This window comes from Orycteropus afer, unplaced genomic scaffold, assembly GCF_000298275.1.
Source record: "Orycteropus afer afer isolate SDZICR_OR568_19922 unplaced genomic scaffold, OryAfe1.0 scaffold00033, whole genome shotgun sequence".
In the NCBI taxonomy this organism is placed as follows: domain Eukaryota; kingdom Metazoa; phylum Chordata; class Mammalia; order Tubulidentata; family Orycteropodidae; genus Orycteropus; species Orycteropus afer.
Window position 1 is genome coordinate 2,346,948 of NW_006921620.1, and position 20,449 is coordinate 2,367,396.

The 20,449-nt window shown below is 38.8% G+C and overlaps 1 protein-coding gene across 1 annotated transcript in view; it reads left to right on the forward strand.

Annotated features, from left to right (window-relative positions):
- The window catches only part of BRDT (bromodomain testis associated), a 78,552-nt gene that overhangs the window by 42,554 nt on the left and 15,549 nt on the right, over nt 1–20,449 (forward strand). Inside the window, exon 14 of the mRNA XM_042780311.1 lies at nt 12,477–12,577. Coding sequence (XP_042636245.1) covers nt 12,477–12,577 — 101 coding nt within the window. The remainder of the gene's footprint in view (nt 1–12,476; nt 12,578–20,449) is intronic.

Sequence of the window (20,449 nt, forward strand, 5' to 3'; positions counted from 1 at the left end):
CCTGTGGCTTCCAGCCAAACAGTAGACGGGCATATAAGGAACATTTACCTGAAGTAGATAGACTCCTTGGAGAGAACAAACATGGGAGAAAGAAGGGCTGCTTATGCACAGGGAGACAGGTCAGGGAGCAGGAGTGCATGGAGGGATGGACACAGGGAAGAGGTAACTATCTGGAGGAAGTGGGAGGGGAGCTGTTGCATTGTGGTAAACTGTCGTCAATGTCATGAAACAAAATGTATGTGAACTGCTGTAAGAAAAGTATATTTGCTCTGTAAATTTTCACCCAAATCACAATTAAAAAAAAAAAAATAGAAGGAAGAGCTCATTTTGGATATGTTTGAGGTGCTGTAGAACATCAAGTTTGGAGCTATCTAATGTAACAACTAGAAATAGTTTTCTGAAACTAAGAGGATATAACAAGAATTTTAGTTTAGGAATTAGCCATATGTAGAAGCTATTTGTGTCCTTGGATAGTACAAACAGTTAACATAGATCATCTGTTACCAAAAGTTTGGTGATTTGAGTCTATCCCTCAATAAGGTGTGATGGTCTACTTCCAAAAATATCAGCTATTGAAAACCTTATGGGACACAGTTCCACCCTAACATATCTAAGGTTCCCATGAGTCAGAGTCACTCGATGGCAAGTAATATAATATAAACTATTTGAAACCATGAAAATGAATGAAAACACCCAGGAATATGGGAAAAGAAACAAGTCAAGGACAGAATTCTAGGGGAAAAAAATCTCTTCAATAAAAGTAGAACAAATTAAGAAGATAAAAGGAGAAGTAATCAAAGGTAGGAGAACTAGGAAAAATGCTGTTACAGAAGCAAAGGAAGATAGGCTGTTAGAAGAGAGACATCAATTGTATCACCTACAGCAAAGCATTAAATGAGGACGAGGAATAAAGAGGGAGAATTAAAGTTGGCAATGTGAGATACTTTGCTTTTGCAAAAGCTTTTTAAGTAGCCATTGTGATGAGAGCACAAGCCAAGTTGTTGTAAGTTGACAAGTAATGGAAAGTGGGTATAATGAATGTAAACCAGCCTTTCATGTAGTCTCTTGGTGAAGAGGATGAGAATGTAGCTGTGGCTTTACAGGGAGATAGATTTATTTTTTTTCCTATAGGGGTGTGAGAGACGATGTCTTGTTTTGATTTTATGAATGGGAAAGATTTGAACATGTTTGGAGGTTGATCAGAAAGAAACAAGTAGGAGAAAGTTGCTGTTTTTTTATTGCAGTAAACTTGAGAAGAATGGCTAGCGATATCGTTGGAAAGGAGTAGAATCAATGAAAAACAATGGAAAAAATGCACTCAGATGTTCTTTTGTTCTTATTTTAAGGAAACATACTCTCTATGAAAAGTTAGACTTTCAATAATAATTGTTACAGATTGAAATATATTCCCCTAAAATGTGTTATAAGTCATAGCCTCTTTGCCTGTGGTTATAATCATATTTGAGAATGGGTTGTCTTTGCTATATTAATGGGGCAGAATTAGTATAGGGTTTATCTTGAGTCAATCTCTTTGGAGATATAAAAGAGATTAAACAATTGAGATGGGATAAAATGATGCCAAGACACATGGAGATCTCCAAGGAACCAGGAAGCAGAAGCTGAAGGACCTTACTCCAGAACAGACAGAGAGAAAAAACCTTCCCTAGAGCTTGTGCTCTGAATACAGGTGTATAGCCTCCTAAATTGTAGGAAAATAAAGTTCTGTTTGTTAAAGCCATTTGCATGTGATATTTCTGTTACAGTAGTACTAGATAATAAGACCAGAACAGGTAAGATGGGGCAGGGGACAGCCCCCAGGTGGCAGGGAGCAGAGCAGACAGGGCTGGCAGGAACAGGTAGGAGGTAGCCCAGGAAGTGAGCGGAGTGGTTGGAACAGCTGTTGTTGTTATTGTTGTTATGTGCTGTCTAGTCAGCCCCGACTCATAGTGACCCTTCCTTGGGTTTCCCAGGCAGTATCACTACAGAAGTAGATTGCCCAACTTTCCTTCCAAGGAGTGGCTGTTGGGTTTGAACCGCCACCCTTCACGTTAGCAGTCAAGTGCTTTAGGCACTAAGCTACCAGAGCTCCCTTGGAACAGCTAAGGGAGATGAGCTTTGTCTGTTGGTTTGTTGTACTGTGATGGCTTGCATGTTGCTGTGAGGCTGAAGGCTGTACCAGCAGCAGTGTCCATGGTGGACCTTCCAGACTGAGACAGACTCGAAAGAAAGAAGAGGCCATCCACTTCTCAAAGAATTGGCCAGTGAAAACCTTATGAATAGCAGTGAAATACTGTCTGATATATTAGCGGAAAATTTTATGAATAGCCCTGACACATTGTCCAATGCGGTGCTGAAAGATGAGACCCTTGGGTTGGAAGGCACTCAAAATATAACTGGGAAAGAGGTGCCTCATCAGAGTAGAGCCTACCTTAATGATATGGATAAAGTAGAGCTTTCAGGACCTCCATTTGCTGAAGTGGCATGACTCAATATGAGAAGAAACAGCTGCAAAACATCCATTGATAATCAGAACATGGAATGTATGAAGTATGACTCTAGGAAAATTGGAAGTTGTCAAAAAATGAAATAGAATACATAAAAATTGGTGCCATAGGCATTAGTAAGCTGAAATGGACTGCTTTTGGCCATTTTGAATCAGATAACCATATGATCTACTATCCCGGGAATGACAAAATGAGGAGAAATGACGTGGCATTCATCATCACAAAAAATGTTTCAAGATCTATTCTGAAGTACAGTGCTGTCAGTGATAGGATAATATTCATGTGCCTACAAGGAAGACCAGTTAATACTGTTATTCAAATTTACACACCAAACACCAAAGCCAAAGATGAGGAAACTGAAGAGTTTTATCAGCTTCTGCAGTTGACCTAACATGCAATCAAGATGTGCTGATTATCAGTGGTGACTGAAATGCAAAAGTTGGAAACAAAGAATCACCAGTAGTTGGAAAATTTGACCTTAGTGACAGAAATAACCCTGGCAATCGCATGATAGAATTTTGCAAGACCAACAACTTATTTCATTGCAAATGCCTTTTTTCAACAACACAAATGGCAGCTATACACGTGGACTTCACCAGATAGAGTACACAGGAATCAGATGGACTACATCTGTGGCAAGAAATGATGGAGAAGCTCAATATCTTCAGCCAAAACAAAGCCAGGAGTTTATTGTGGAACAGACCATCAACTGTTCATATGCAAGTTCAACTTGAAGTTGAAGACAATTAAAACAAATCCAGGAGAGCCAAAATATGACCTTGATTATATCCCTTCTGAATTTAGAGACCATCTAAAGAATAGATTTGATGTATTGAACACCAGTGACCAAAAACCAGACGAATTGTGGGATGACATCAAGAACATCATCCATGAAGAAAGCAAAAAGGCATTAAAAAGACAGGAAAGGAAGAAAAGACCAAAATGGATGTCAGAAGACACTCTGAAACTTGCCCTTGAACAAAGAGTGGCTAAAGCAAATGGAAGAAATGACAAGATAAAAGAGCTGAACAGAAGATTTCAAAGGGCAGCTCGGGAAGACAAAGTTGATTATCATAATGAAATGTACAAAGACATGGAGTCAGAAAAACAAAAAGGAAGAACACACTCAGCATTTCTCAAGCTGAAAGAATTGAAAAAAAAAATTAAGCCTCGAGTTGCAATATTGAAAGATTCTATGGGCAAAATATTGAATGACGCAGGAAACATCAAAAGATGGAAGGAATACATAGAGTCACTGTACCAGAAAGAATTGATTGATGTTCATCCATTTCAGGAGGTGGCATATGATCAAGAACCAATGGTATTGAAGGAAGAAGTTGAAGCTGCACTGAGGGAAGTGGCGAAAAACAAAACTCCAGGAATTGACAGGATACTCATTGAGATATTTCAACAAACGGATGCAGCACTAGAGGCACTCATTTGGCTATGCCAAGAGTTTGGAAGACAGCTACCTGGCCAGCTGACAGGAAAAGATCCATATCTGTACTATTCCAAAGAAAGGTGATCCCACAGAATGTGGAAATTATCGAACAATATCATTAATATTGCACACAAGTAAAATCTTAGTGAAGATAGTTCAAAAATGGTTACAGCAGTATATTGACAGAGAACTTCCAGAAATGCAAGCTGGATTCAGAAGAGGATGTGAAACAGGAGATATCATTGCTGATGTCTGATGAATCTTGGCTCAAAGCAAAGAATACCAGAAAGATGTTTACTTGTGTTTTGTTGACTATGCAAATGCATTCAATTGTGTATACAAATTATGGAAAACATTGAGAAGGATGGGAATTCCAGAACACTTAATTGTGCTCATGAGAAACTTGTACATAGACCAGGAGGTTGTCATTGAACAGAACAAGGGGATACTGCATAGTTTAAAATCAAGAAGGCAGTGCATCAGGGTTGTATTCTTTCATCATACTTACTCTATCTGTATGCTGAGCAAATAGTCTGAGAAGCTGGACTATATGAAGAAGAACGTGGCATCAGGATTGGAGGAAGAATCATTAACAAGCTGCATTATGCAGACGACACAACTTTGCTCGTTCAAAGTGAGGATGACCTGAAATGCTTACTGATGAAGATTGAAGACTACAGTCTGCAGTATGGATTGCACCTCAATATAAAGAAAACAAAAATCCTCACAATGGGATCAATAAGCAGCATCATGATGAATGGAGAAAAGATTGAAGTTGTCAGAGACTTCGTATTACTTGGTTCTACAATCAACACCAATGGAAGCAGCAATCAGGATATCAGACATCATATAGCATTGGGCAAATCTGCTGCAAAGGATCTCTTTCAAGTGCTGAAGAGCAAAGATGTTTCCTTGAAGACTAAGGTGCGCCTGACACAGCCATGGTATTTTCAGTTGCCTCATACACATATGAGAGCTGGACAATGAAAAAGGAAGACCAAAGAAGAGTCGATGCTTTTGAGATGTGGTGCTGGCGAAGAATGCTGAAAGTACCATGGACTGCTAAAAGAACTAACAAATCTGTCCTGGAAGAGCATCCAGAATGCTCCTTGGAAGCGAAAATGGCCATGACTCAACAGCACCTAACAACAAAGATAAGACAATAGCTGAGTCTTCAGTCAAGATCAGTTTATGTATTAGTTCATATTCTTTTTGTATGATGCTTGAAAGTAACAAACTATTGTGTAAAGGGAAAATTTGCATGATGCTAGAATAGCTATTCTACTGCAGTGGTCAAATTTTTCAGAACCAAGGTGGTTTGCATTTTAGCAGTAGGTGTCGCTATGTCCAAGGGAATAGACTATAAAATGTATATAGACTTGTACTTTTCTGGAGTAAAACTTTACCTTTAATATAAACAATGAAAGTAATATATTTTTATGTTGTGAAAATATACATAACAAAACATATACCATCTCAGCAATTTCTACATGGACAATTCAGTGACATTGATTACATTCTTCAAGTTGTACAGCCATTCTTGCTGTCCTTCTCCAAACCATTCCACTACCATTAACATAAACTTACTGCCTCCTAAGCAAAAGCTCCCTCTTTCCCCTCCTTCCCACTCCTGATAACCACTAATAATCTTTGGTTTCTGTGTAATTGCTTATTTCGTATAAGTGAGATCATATACTATTTTTCTTTTACAATTGACTTACTTTACTCAGCATGTTTTCAAGATTCATTCCTGTACTGGCATGCCTCAGGACTTCATTTCTCTTTATGTCTGAGTAGTATTCTATTGTGTGTATATGTAACATTTTGTTCATCCATTCATCTGTTGATGGAAATTTCAGTTGTCTCCACCTTTTGGCTATTGTGAAAAGTGCTGCAATGAACGCTGGTGTACAGGTTTTTTTGTGTGTGTTCCTGGCTTCACCTCTTCTGTGTATATACCTAAGATTAGGATTGCTGGGTCATATGATAGTTCTATGTTCTATTTTTTGAGAAACTGTCAAACTCTTTTCCATACTAGCTATACCATTTTAACATTCCTTCAAACACCTGTTGTTTTCCTTTTTTTTTTTTTTTTTCTTTCTTTCTTTCAAATCATTGCCATTGTAATAGTGATGAGATGGTATCTTATTGAAGTTTTGATTTGCATCTCTAATGGCTAATGAGGAGCTCTGGTAGCACAGTGGTTAAGCACTTGGCTACTAACCAAAAGGTCAGCTGTTTGAACCCAACAGCCACTGCATGGGAGAAAGATGTGGCAGTCTACTCCCATGAAGATTATAGCCTTGGAAACCCTAAAGGGCAGTTCTACTTTGTCCTATAAGGTCATTCATTATGAGTTGGAATCAACTCCACAGCAGTGTTTTTTTGTTTGTTTGTTTGAATTGTAATGACTGATGAAAGCCCTGATGGCATGGTGGTTAAAAGTGCTTGACTGCTAACCAAAAGATCAGTGGTTTGAACCCACTAGCTGTTCCATGGGAGAAAGAAGAGGCAGTCTGCCTCCATAAAGATTTACAGCCTTGGAAACTCTATGGGGCAGTTCTGCCCTGCTCTTATAGGGTCACTATGACGTGGAGTCAAATCGCAAGCAGTGAGTTTTGGTTTGGGATGGCTAATCAGGGACTCCTGGGCACACAATGGTTAAAGCACTCAGATGCTAACCAAAGTTTTATGGAAGTAGACAGCCACATATTTCTGCCACAGAGCTGCTGGTGGGTTCATACTGCCAACCTTTGGGTTAACAGCCAGGCTACTTTAACTACTGTGCCACCAGGTTCCTCTGTAAAGATTGCAACCTAGAAAACCCTATGGGGCAGTTTCACTCTGTCATATGAGATGTCTATGAGTTGGAGTCAACTCAGTGGCATCTAACAACAGCAACAAGAGAAGCAAACATGAAATTTAAGGAGATGAAAAAGGCAGAATTATTGTATGTCTTTGCCAGACTGACATTTATAAAATAAATATTATTTGAGCTGGACAATGGAGAAAAAATAAGACTTTTTGTATAACTAGGATTGAAAGGCATCCCGGATGGAAGAAGTGACATGAAAAAAAGTACTTAGATAACTAATGGATCAATGTGGTTAAAGCTTTGGCTGGGTAAATAAGAGTGTAGGGAAATAACTTTGGAAAGGTTGACCAGGTTGAGATTATAAACCTTGAGATCTAGATGGAGACATTTCAGACATAGTAATATAGTCAATGAGGTGTCAATGAAGTTTTTTTGAACAAAGCATGTGCTTTTAGAAAATCTGCCAATATTATGCAAGGTCAGTTGGAATGAGGCATGCAAACCAGAGTTGGAGGAGACCAATTAGGTCATTACAGAAGTGAAAGAAAAAATGAAGTAAGGTGATGGAAAGAAAAGAAAGGGAAAGCTGAAAGAAATTATAAAGGTAGAAAGAGTAGGTCTGCAAATGATAAGTATATGCTGAATTCTAATAAGGGTGAATATATAAGCTTTGGTGGCTCAGAGGATACTGGCGTGGTTAACAGATCTGGAATCAGTGTCTGAGGAACAGTAAGTTTTGTTTTTGTAATGTTTTGAGGTGCTGGGTGGTTATTCATATAAAAATGTTCTTAAGAGTTGGGTCCTTAACACACTTGCTAGACTTCCATGACACTATTTTCTTGACCATACATCCATCTGAATGCTCTTTACAATGATCTCTTCTTTTATCTGCCTACATTTAAATGTTGATACTACTCTGCGTTATATTCTCAAACCTCTTAATCTTTTTACTCCACTCTAGAACTTCCTAAACATGTTACAAAGCACAGACTTACTGACCTAATGATCCCCTCAGATCTCATAACAATGGCTTAGAGTAGCCTTCTCATTTACCCAGGTATGGCATCATTATTTTTCATATGTTATTACATGGAAAAGGTTGGAAAGCAGTGCTCTATATATTTTTCCTGGGTAATGTCTGTGGTGTTTATGGGTTCTATTCATTTTACCAACTCATACCTGTTGTTGGTATTGGTAGGTGCCGTCGAGTCGTCTCTGACTCATAGCGACCGTATGTACAACGGAACAAAGCTCTGCCCAGTCCTGTGCCAACTCCACAATCCCAGCTATGCCTGAGCCCATCATTGTATCCACTGTGTCAATCCATCTTATTGAGGGCCTTGCCCTCTTTCATTGACTTTCCACTTTACCAAGCATGATATCCTTCTCCAGGGAATGGTCTCTTCTAACAACATGACCAAAATAGATGGATGAAGCCTAATCATTCTCACTTCCAAGGAGCATTCCAGATGCACTTCTCCCAGGGCAGATTTGTTAGTTCTTTTAGCAGTTCACACAACTTTCAGCATTCTTCACCAGCACCACAACTCAAAAGCATCGACTCTTCTTTGGCCTTCCTTATGCATTGTCCAGCTCTCACATGTGTATGAGGCGATTGAAAATACCATGGCTTGTGTCAGGTGCACCTTAGTCTTCAAGGAGACATCTTAGCTCTTCACCACTTGAAAGAGGTCTTTTGCAGCTGATATGCCCAGTGCTATATGTTGTCTGATATTTTGACTGCTGCTTCCATTGGTGTTGATTGTAGAACCAAGTAAAATGAAGTCTCTGACAACTTCAGTCTTTTCTCCATTTATTGTGATGTCCAGTTGCAAGGATTTTTGTTTTCTTTATATCAAGGCGTACAACTCACACCTATCCAGGCCCAAAACATATTTATATATTGTCCTTTATGTCTTTATCTGAACATCACATAGTGGGTTTTTTTTGGTTTTTTTTTTTTATGTCTTTATAGACCATCTTTATTTTTATTTATTTATTTATTTATATTGTGATTTAGGTGAGTGTTTACAGAGCAGATTGGTTTTCCATTGCATAATCCATACATGTTCTGTTTTGTGACATTTTTTTGCAATCCCCACATTGTAACAGCATTCTTCCTATTTATCTGCACCCACCCCTTCCCTTCACCCTTCCTTCCAATCCATTCCCACCTTCCTAGCTCTAACCCTGGGCAAACATTATCCCCTTGATCTCATATGCTTGATTGTTCTAATAAGTACATACTGTTCACCTTATAGGCCTGCTTATCGTTTGGCGGATAATTGAGTCACAAGGCCCAAGTTCGGTTCCTAGTTTGATGGGCTATAGTCTCAGGAGTTCCACTGGTCCTTATCAGACCAGCAAGCCTCAACTTTTTTATGATTTGTTTCCACATTTCTCCCCTACTCTATCTGGGACCTCTTATTGTGATCCCTTTCAGAGCAGTCAGCAGTGGCAACCAGGCACCATCTAGTTACTCTAGTCTCCTAGTTGTGGTGGCTGGGGTTGACATGCTCTGTTAGTCCTTTGGACTAATTATTTCCTTGTGTCTCTGATTTTCTTCACTCTTCTTTGCTCCAGACGGGGAAATACGAATAGTTGCAACTTAAATGGCCACTCACAAGCATTTAACACCCTAGTCGCTACTCAAAAAAATAAGATGTAGAACATTTTATTAATGAACTGTTACGCCAATTGACCTTAGTGTCTCCAGAGACTACAGTCCTGAGGCTCCATAACCAGCAACTCATTCCCTCAAGTTGTTTGGTTGTGACTAAGACATTTTCATAACTTTTTCCCTTGTATGTTCTATTACATTCATGGATTATTTGAAGCACATATAAATACATAGACAGCCTCTGTCAAACCTATGCATATTTGTGGTTGCAGTCCCAATCACCTTCCTACCTTTGTTCAGACTGAGTGTTTGTATATCCACTTGTAAATTCTTACTATTACTGTTCTTGCAGGATTATATATGTAACAGTATTCACCTTTGTTGCATCATGTAGTTATTTCAAATACAGTATATCAAAACTGAATTTACTTTTTTTAATTCCCAAATTTTAATCTTCCCCTTTAATTCTTAATAATGTCACCACCACCACTTACCAGTTTACAGTAAGCAAACTGAGTCATTTAAGAATTTACTTCATTTTCCATATATCTTTCCACTTCCTAAGTATATCCAGCCCCAAGTAGATAAGGAATATAGTTCTATATTTACAGGTTTTCTCTCTATTTTTCTTTTTGAAAAATATTTTACTGTGTTTTTGGTGAAAGTTTACACAATAAATTAGATTTCCATTTAACAATTTCTATACATATTGTTCAGTGACGTCGGTTACATTTTTTAGAATATGTCAGTGTTTGGGTTCACTAATACCACTCTAACAGAAGAACCAGAAATGAATGGCTTTAACAAACAGGAGTTTATTCTTTTACAGTTTAGGAGGCTGGAAGTCAGTTCAAAGGGCTAGCTCTAGGGGCTGGGTGAAAGCCCCTCACCCTTGAGCTTCAGCTCTGCCTCTTGCTCCCGGCCCCCTGAAGCTGAAGGATTTTCTTAACTCAAGCAGCTGCTGAGGCTAACAAACCCAAGTTCAACAAATAAAATGACACAGTCCCAAGATTATCAAACAACACAGCAGGCCACTAGTTCAAGTCGAGAGACAGTCTCAAGATCAGCAGGAAACATGGCAGGCTGCTAAATGAACACTTGGCTACATGCAGGGTCCAAGTATGCCAAAAAATTGCAGAGACCTTTCTCAAAACTTCTCCTTATATACTGGAAGCCAGCTACATCCCTAAGGCAGCTACTCAGCTGCTCCAGTAGATTCCACCATGGAGTTGATTACCAATCTCATCATGGAGAATAACTACATCCAGCTGCCCAGCCATTCAAAACTAGGCCTACCCAAATTGACACATAACCTTAACTACCACAGTCAGTATTCTCATTTTGTATTCTGATTGTTTTGTTTCCTTTAATCTAGCTTCCCTGTCCCCATTACCTTTTCATCTTTGGTCTAGGGTAAATGTTTACCATTTGGTTTCATTTAGGTGATTATTTAGAGGAGCACATTACTCACAAGTGATACTTATTTTATGAGCCTGTCTGTCATTTGGCTGAAAAGTGACTCCTGGAAATGGTTTGCATTCCAAGTTTAGAGGATATCCCTGAGCAATAGTCTCGAGGGTTCATCTAGTCTTTGTCAGTCCAGTAAGTCTTCCCTTTTGTTAGGAATTTGAGTTCTGTTCTACTTTTCTCCCATTCTGTCCAAGACCATCTCTTACATCTTTTGCTGAAACAGTTGGTAGTAGTAGTCAGGCACTATCTAGTTCTTCTGGTCTCAAGGTGGGTGAAGCTGTTGTATGTGTAGACTTAGTCCTATAGAGTAGTTTCTTCTTTGAATCTTTGATTTTCTTCTTTGTCTTTTGCTCTGGGTGAGTAGAGACCAATAGCTGTGTCTTAGATAGTCTCCATATTTTTCAATATTCTGTTGATCAGAAGAAACAGGTGCATTGGACTGTGTAGGGATATTCAAATTTAATCTTTATTCTTTCATTCATGTACCCTTTGACAGTGTTCCTGTCACCTCTGTCTCCTTGATGTTTCTTTCCTTCTTCTAACCTCAGCTTCTACTAGTGTGATTTAACCAGAGAATCAGGCAAGGAATATATTGTGATAATTGAATAGTAATGTAGCCTTGTATTAAAAGGACTTATAGATGAGTGCTCAAAGCTTATTTGTAAGTTCTACAATATATAAGTGGCCAGAATTTTGTAAGCTAGAGGAGTCAATTAACAAAGATAGAAACTCAGTAAGTACTTTTTTTTTTTTTTTCCTCTGTTCTTTTGCCACTAGTTAGGACTCATAGACAAGGACTAGAGAGAATTAAAGCAGAAATGACCCAACTAAGTCATAGTTCAGAATGCTCTTGTTTGCAAATGACAGAAAACTCAGCTCAAATTGGCTTAAAAAAATAAAGAATTTTGCTGGCTTAATTAACTAGTAATCAAAGGGTAGGTCAATCATTTAGGGTTGACTTGATTAGGGCTTGAACTCTGTTTCTGTAGTTATCTTCATCCATAATAAGAAATGAAATATTTGGATGAAAGCTGAAGAACTAAAATGGACTTGTGTAACTTCTTCTCTTCATTACAGATGGTGAAACAAACCTTTTGCACTTCTCATTCCTGTCCTTTTGCTAGCTATTAAACTAGCCATTAGTCAGCACCTGCTCTCTCAGTTTTTCCGTTCTCTGTTTTCTTTGTTCTCAAATTGACCACCAGGCACCATCTTTCCTTGGAAGCCCTACATTGGCTTAGACTTGCTTTTTCCTAGATGAGTTACTGGTAGGGGGATAGGATTACCATGATTGGTTTGGGCTACTCAAGACCTATTCCTAGAGCTGAGGTCAGTCTTCATACTGGACAGCTGCTATACCGTGGAAACTGGTAAAAATGAATTCTGATGTGTGAGTTACAATGTCTGCTAAACTTCATGCTCACACACACAAAAATAATAATAATAGAGAAATGCTTATTTTGCAGTAAAGCAAGTCCCCAACCTAGAATACTCCAAACTTAAGACTTATTAAGGAATTAGTCACTTTATTTTCAGAGTTTCTGACCCAGAAAGAAAAGAAAGAAAATTCCAGACAAGCATGATGAAATATCTTGCTTATACTATTTTAAAAATGTTTACATCTAGGTGAGTCTGAAAAAGGCTTGCATGACCCACCTGTGATCCATCAGTTTGGTGATACTGACACAGTTGTGGCAGAACCTGAATGTCATGTTCCTGTGCAGAAGGTAAGAGTAATGTCATTTTTTCCCCCACAAATCTTGAAGAGATTTTGAATTGTGTATAGTTCACTTATAAACTCTTCTCCTTTTCTTTCCAAATTAAATATCTTCAAAAATTCATCTAGTCACTAAACCAAACCTACTGCCATGGAGTCGATTCTGACTTATAGAGACCCCCACTGGATTTACAGAAGTAGGTTGCCCCATCTTCCTTCCATGGAGTGGGTGTTGGGTTTCAGCCACCGAGCTTCTTTCATCTAGTCACAATGAAACATAAATTTCAGCATGGGCTTCCTTTGAAGCATATAAAATAATGTTGTCATTTATATAAAATGGTTCACTAGACCAAACTGTTCTATGTTAGAAAAGTTAGGAATTCATATAATGAATTAGTGAGCAGTTTATTAGTTCTAGTAGCTTTCTTGTGGATTCTTAGGGATTTTCTTTATGTGTAGGATCATGTCATGTATGAATAGAGATAGTTTTACTTCTTCCATCCCAATTTGGATGTCTTTATTTCTTTTTCTTACTTAAAAATTCTGGCTAGAATTAGAAAAATTCAAATCAGAACAACAATGAGATACCGTCTGTCCCCAGCACTAATACCAAAGTTCAACAAAACAGAAAATAACAAATGCTGGAGAGGATATGGAGAGATTGGGACTCTCATACACTGCTGGTGGGACTGTAACATGTTACAACCAATGTGGAAAGCAGTATGGTGATTCCTTATAAAGTTGGAATTAGAAATAACATTTGACCCAGCAATCCCATTACTAGGTATATATCCTAAGGAAGTGAGAGCCAGGACAAGAACAGATATATGCTCACCCATGTTCATCACAGCACTATTTACAATAGCAAAAAGATGGAAGAAGAATGGATAACCAAACTATGGTAGCTATACACAATGGAATAGTATGCAACCCTAAAGAGTACTGTAGAATCTGCAAAACACTGCATAACATGGATGAACTTGGAGGACATTATGCTGAGTGAAATAAGTCAATCACAGAAGGACAAATATTGTATTAGTCCACTATTGTGAAAATTAAAGTAAAAGTTTATATGTGGAACAAAACTGTCTTTGTCAGTTACCAGGGGTGGAAGAGGAGGGGAGGGAACACTGCTTGATAGGTAGATACAAGTATTGATTTGGGTGAAGGGAAAGGCAATGCACCAAATGTGAGTGATCAACACAGTTGCACTGAGGAAGAGGAAGACATAGAGAGGTACATGGGACAGACAACAAAGATGAACCCTTTTGTGCACATAAAGTACTACGTTGTCAGTAATGGCAAATGTTGATCTATGGTAGATAGATGGGTAGACAGGCTGAACGATCAGGTATGTCTGGGCAGGGGGGAGTGTGCCAATGACCACGTATAGGGTTGGTAGACAATGTTTCTACAAGCGTATTTGTATGTGCTATAAGAAGGAATATCCAGGTATATAGTAGAGCTGACAAGGGACAAGGTTGTGGTGACTTCTTGGCCACAGTCAGCTACCCTGAGGAGTGAGTAGTTGGACCAATGGGCTCAGGACCATGGTCCCAGAGGACAGCCCCCAGGCACATCCTACTTTGGTGAGTAGTGACTGGCATCTTAAAAGCTTGCAAGCAGCCATCTAGATGCAACAATGAGTCTCTCCTTATCCAGAGCAAAGAAGAATGAAGAAAACCAAAGACACATGGAAGAACTGGTAGATCATGCAATCCTCAGCCTATGTGACCATGAGACCAGAAGAACTAGATGGTGACTGGGTACCACTGTCAACCAATCGGAGAGGGATCTGTGTAGGAGATCCTGGATAGAGTGGGAGAACAATGTGGAACAAAACTCAAAATTATGAAAAGAAAAAAAAAGACCAGGTTTGCTGGTTTGATAGAGCCTGGTGAAACCCCTGAGACCATGACCATGACCCCTATCTGTCCTTCAGGTCTGGAACTGAACTCACTTCTGTGGCTTCTAGCCAAATAAAAGATGAGCATATGGGCTGACCATTTACATAAGGTAGATAGACTGTTTGGAGAGATCAGTTTTGGGAGAACAGAAGGGCAGTGTGTACAGGGAGACTGCTCAGGGGGCAGGAGTGCATGGGAGGGAAGGTACACAGGGAAGTTGTCACTATGGGGAAGAAATGGGAAGAGAGCTGTTACATTGTGGGGAAATTGCAGTCAATTTCATGAGATAAAATGTGTATGAACTGTTGTACGGAAAATGAATTTGCTCTGTAAACTTTCACCCAACTCACAATAAAAAAAAACTTTAAAAAAATATTCTGGCTAGAATATCTAATAAAATGTTGTTAACAGTGGTGAAAGCAGACATCCTTCTTCCTGGTCTTACAGGAAAAGTCTTTCTCCATTGAATATGATGTTAGCTATAGATTTTTCATAAATGCTGTTTATCATGTTGAAGAATTTCCCTTCTATTCCTAGTTTGTTGGGGTTTTTTTTCCATGAAAAGTGTGTTAGATTTTGCCTTTTCTCCATCAATTGAAATGATCTTTTTTTTCTTGATATTTTTTTCCCCTTCATTCTATTAATGTAGTATATTACATTCATAGATTTTATAATGTTGAACCACACTTGCTTTAATGGGATGAATCAAACTTGGTTATGGTGTATAATCCTTTTAATATGCTATTGGAATCAGTTTACTAGTATGTTGTTAAGAAATTTTTGCATCTACATTCATAAGGGATATTGGTCTGGTAATTTTCTTGTGATAACTTTCTTTACTGGCTTTGATATCAGAGTGATCCTAGCCTCATAAAATTTGTTAGGAAGTGTTTCCTCCTCTTCCATTTTTGGAAGCATTCCAGAAAAATTGGTGTTAATTCTTTTTTAAATGCTTTATAGATTCACCAGTGAAGCCACCTGCCCATTGTGTTTTGGACTTATCTTTGTTGGGAGGTGTTTTTTTGTTTTGTTTTGTTTTGTTTTTTAATTACTGATTCTGTCTTTATTTACTATATAGATCTGTTGAGATTTTCTGTTTCTCCCCCCCCCCCTTAATTTAGTTTATGTATTTATTTTGATGTTGAGGACAGACACAGCAAAGCATACACCCCTTCAACAACTTCTATATGTACAATTTAGTGATACTAATTACATTCTTTGAGTTATGCAACCATCTCAACTTCCTTTTCCAAGTTGCTCTTCCCCCATTAATATAAACTCACTGCTCTCTAAGCTTCCTATCTAATCTTTTGAGTTGCTGTTATCTATTTGATCCCATACTGATAGATATTAAAAGAACACAATGCTCAAGGCTGACATTCTTTATTGTTGTTGTTGTTAGGTACCTTCGAGTCATTTCCGACTCATATTGACCCCATGCACTGCTATTCATAATGTTTTCCCTGACCAATTATTTGAGAAGTAGACGGCCTCTTCCTTCTTCCTAGTCTGTCTCAGTCTGTAAGCTGGGCTGATACCTGTGCACCATCTGCATCCTGCTGGGTTAGAAACACCAGTGGCTCAGCCTCAAAACTCACATCAGCATGTCACCACGGTAGGGCAAACTGACAGACAAGTTTTCCTCCCTGTTGGAAACCTTTCGTACCACCCTTACCTGGGTCCCTGTGGCTGACTCCTCTTTCCAGATTTCCTAGGCCTTTTAATCCCCTTTCTCCTGCTCTCCCACCCTGCTGCTTTGGGTGTGCCTGAGTTCCTCTCCTCACCTGGATTCCTGCAGCTGACTGCTCCTCTGTCCGAGTTCCTGGCTTTTAATCCCCTTTTTCCTGCTCTCCCTCACTGCTGCTTTGGGCATGCCTGAGTTTCCTCTCCTCTATTAGTTAAGCTAAACTATTGTTTGGTTTTAAGAAGACTTGGGTATTTTTGGTTTAAAGTTTAAAGATGAGTTTTTCTGTTTCTTGAGTCAGTTTAGGTAATTTGTGTGTTTTGAGGATTTTCTTCATATTATCTATGTTATCTAACTTGTTGGCATATAATTGTTCCTAATATTTTCTTATAATCCATTTTATTTCAGTAATATCTCTGGTAGCATAGTGGCTAAAGGCACTTGACTGCTAACCAGAAGGCTGACGGTTCAAACCCACCAGCCACTCCTCGGAAGGAAGGTTGGGCAATCCTACTTCCGTAGTGATACTGCCTTGGAAACCCAAGGAGGGGTCGCTATGAGTCGGGGCCGACTCGATGGCAAACAACAACAACAACAACAATATCCTTGTTTTCATTTCTGATTTTAGTTGTTTGTGTCTTCTCTCTCTCCCCACTTCCTCTTTTTGTTTTTCTGGTCAGTCTAGTAAAGGTTGGTCAATTTTGTTGATCTTTTCAAAGAGCTAACTCTTGGTTTTGTTGAATTGCTCTGTTTTTTTCCTAGTCTCTATTTCATTTATGTCAACTCTAATCTTTATCCTTTCTTTCCTTCTGAAAGTATTGAGTTTAGTTGGTTCTTTTTCTAGTTCCTTAGGTGTAAAGTTAGGTTACTGATTCATGATCTTTTCTCTTTCTTAATGTAGATGTTTCCAACTATAAACTTCCCTCTGAGTGTTGTCATTCCTGCATCCCACAAGGTTTGATATGTTATGTTTATGTTTTCATTTGTTTATAGGTATTTTCTATTTCTTCTTTTGATTTTTTTCTTGACTGATTGGTTGTTTAAGAGTGTGTTGTTTAATTTCCACATATTTCTGAGTTCTCCAGTTTTTCTTCTATGACTGATTTCCAGCTTCATTCCATTGAGATCAGAGAAGCTACTTTGTATTATTTTAATCTTTTTAAATTTATTGAGACTTGTTTTGTAACCTAACCTGGTATAACTGGAGAAGTATCCATGTGCATTAGAGAAGAAAACAGTTGTTTTAAGTCTTATAAACTAAGTCTAATGTTTGGGCTTCCTCAAGGATGGTTTCTGTGAATTTATTTTGTTCCCATGAATGAGCTAGACCTTCCTGTTTCTTAAATGCTTTGTGATTTTGTTGTTGTTGTGATTGTTATTTGAAACTGGATCCAAATATTATAAAGTGGTAACTTTGGGTGTCAGATTCTTCCTAGTTGTTTGCTTATTTAGGGACTTGCCCAAACTTTTTTCCCCCAAAGAATATAGTCCTTGATTTTTGTAGTCATGGAAGTCTCTGTTCCTTCAGCTTGTGTTCAACTGATTTTTTTTGACAGTTTTCCTTGAATGGAAAGGAGGTATGGCCAAAAAATTTAAAAAAAAAGAAGAAGAAGAAAATATCTTTCCCAGTTTTTGCAGACTGGGTCTGTGTTAGAGCTCTCCTTCAATACTTGGCCGGTTTTGCACTGATCCTAGTGACCAGTCACAGTTGAAAATCTAGGGTCTTCTCAGGTCTTTTCTGAGCATTTCTAAATTCCCCAGTGTACTCAGGTGCTTTTGAATGCCCTAAGTTCCCAAAGAAACCCTCCTCAGGTTTTCCTCAGAAGCTTAAGCAGTCTATTTTATGTCTCAGCCATAACATAGGTTGTCCCAGACAGTTGTACATAATGACTACTGCATTACCACATTGAATAGGTTTTTTGTGAGGTGAAACAGAGAAATGCACCTTGTGTCAGAAGTTCATGTAGCCGCCAGACAGGTTAGCACTATCTACGTATGCAATAATTTGCAAATAAGCTCTGCTCTGTTCCATATATAACAAGAAACCAGAGTCCCATGCTGGGAATATGGGCTGCTCTCTTTAAGACTGCCACTGAGTTGCAGGGACAGTGGGGCAAGGCCATGTAAAAATGCCACAAAGGTATTTTTTTTATATTTCTGTTGAGGTATGGGAGCTTGGAGCAGCCTACACTACCATATTGCTGATGTCAGTGCTAATCTTAGCTCTTTTAGCATTCATAATTGGTCTAACTGACTTGAGACTTGCCTTATTTTAATCCATTCCACTTTTAAATTCTTAGATTAGTCCTCTTGATGTAGTATTCTAGTCATAATATTCATCTCTGTGAAACCTTCAGTGGTTTCCAACTTTTGCTGAATGAAAATTAAACATTTTGACCCAAATCTAGCTTTTCAGTCTTCACTATGTGCTTTCAAATTTATTGAAACTGAACTACTCATTCCTCCTCAGAAACATCTAGTAGTAGCCTTGATTATGTTCTTTGTTCCATGAGAAGTACTTTTCACCTTCATTTCTGCCTGTCAAAAGAATTCTCGCCCTTCTCAGTAATACCTGATAAACTTGGCTGTACTGCTATCCCATATGTGAACTTTCTCTTCTGTTTCAAGGTCTGCCAAAATTTCACTGCAGTGAAATAGAAATGTCAGGACAAAGAGCAAGAAACCAAGGTTTCATCCTTTCTTCAACATAATGTTACCCTAAATATACTACAGTATACTACAGTTACTACCTTTCCTGTTGAAATTTTTTGCCAGAATGTGAGATTCTTTAACTCACTGTATAATCACATTAGCTCTGGAACTTACATTTATTTCCTTCTATGTATAAGGAAAAAACAGGTGTAATTGGCACATTATAGGGAAGACTTCATAAGCACAGCTAGGTGATCATTCGCAAACGTCTTTGTGTATGTGCATGTGTATTGCATGGGGAAGGGGACTAGTTACTGATGCCTTTATTATTTCAGGACAGAAATTAAAGACACATGGATTATCCAGTCATGAATTTTTTTCCCTGCCTTATATCAGATGCTATACAAGTTTTTCCCTGATACTTCATAGAAATATATGAAAACAGCAATCAAGCATAATTATCAAGGAGACTACTTTTTCTTTCTTTTATTGTGATTTGGGTGAAAATTTATAGAGCAAATTCATTTTCTGTACAGCAGTTCACAAAGTTACACTTTGTCTCATGACATTGACTACAATTTACCCCAATGCAACAGCTCCCCTCACACTTCCTCCCAATACTTACCTCTTCCCTGTGTCCATCCCTCCATGCACTCCTGTCCCCTGAACATAAACAGCCTTTCTTTCTCCCATGATTGTTCTCTCCAAGGAGTGTATCTACCTCAGGTAAATGTTCAACTCATATGCCTGTCTTTTGTTTGGCTAGAAGTCGCAAGTATGGGTTCAATTCCAGATTGAAGGGCAGCTAGGGGCCGTAGTCCCAGGGGTTCCACCAGGCTCTATCAGACCAGCAAATCTAGTCCCCCCCCCCTTTTTTTTTCCTCTCAAATATTATGAGTTTTGTTCCAAATTGTTCTCCCTCTCTACCCAGGATCTCCTACATAGATCCCCCTCTGAGTGGTTGACAGTGGTAGCTGGGCACCATCTAGTTCTTCTGGTCTCACAGCCATATAGGCAGCAGATTGCATGGTATACCAGTTGCTAGGACAAATTGTTTCCATGAATCTTTGGTTTTCTTTATTCTTCTTTGCTCTGGAGGAGGAGAGACCCGTCATTGCATGTAGATGACTGTTTGCCAGCTTTTAAGATCCCAGTTGCTACTCGCCAAAGTAGGAGGTGGAACAATGTTTTGTATAGTAAGTTATGCCAATTGAGCTTGATGATCCCTGCAACTATGGTCCCGAGCCCACCGGTTCAACTACTTGGTCCCTCTGGGTAGCTGGCTGTGACTAAGAAGTGACTACAACCTTGTTCCTTGTCAGCTCTACTATACACCTGGGAATTCAGATCATACAATACACACCTGGGAATTCAGATCATACAATACACTTATAGGACCATTGTCTGCCAACCCTATACATGGTCATGGGTATACTCCCCGCTTCACAGACATAACTACTAGTTCAGCCTGTCCACCCATCTATCCACCCATATACCCATGTTTGCCTTCACTGACAATGTAGTACAAAAGGATTCATCTTTGTTGTCTGTACCTCCCAGGTACCTCTCTATATCTTCCTCTTCCTCAATGCCACCATGCTGATCACTCACATTTGGTACATTGCCCTTCTCTTCACCC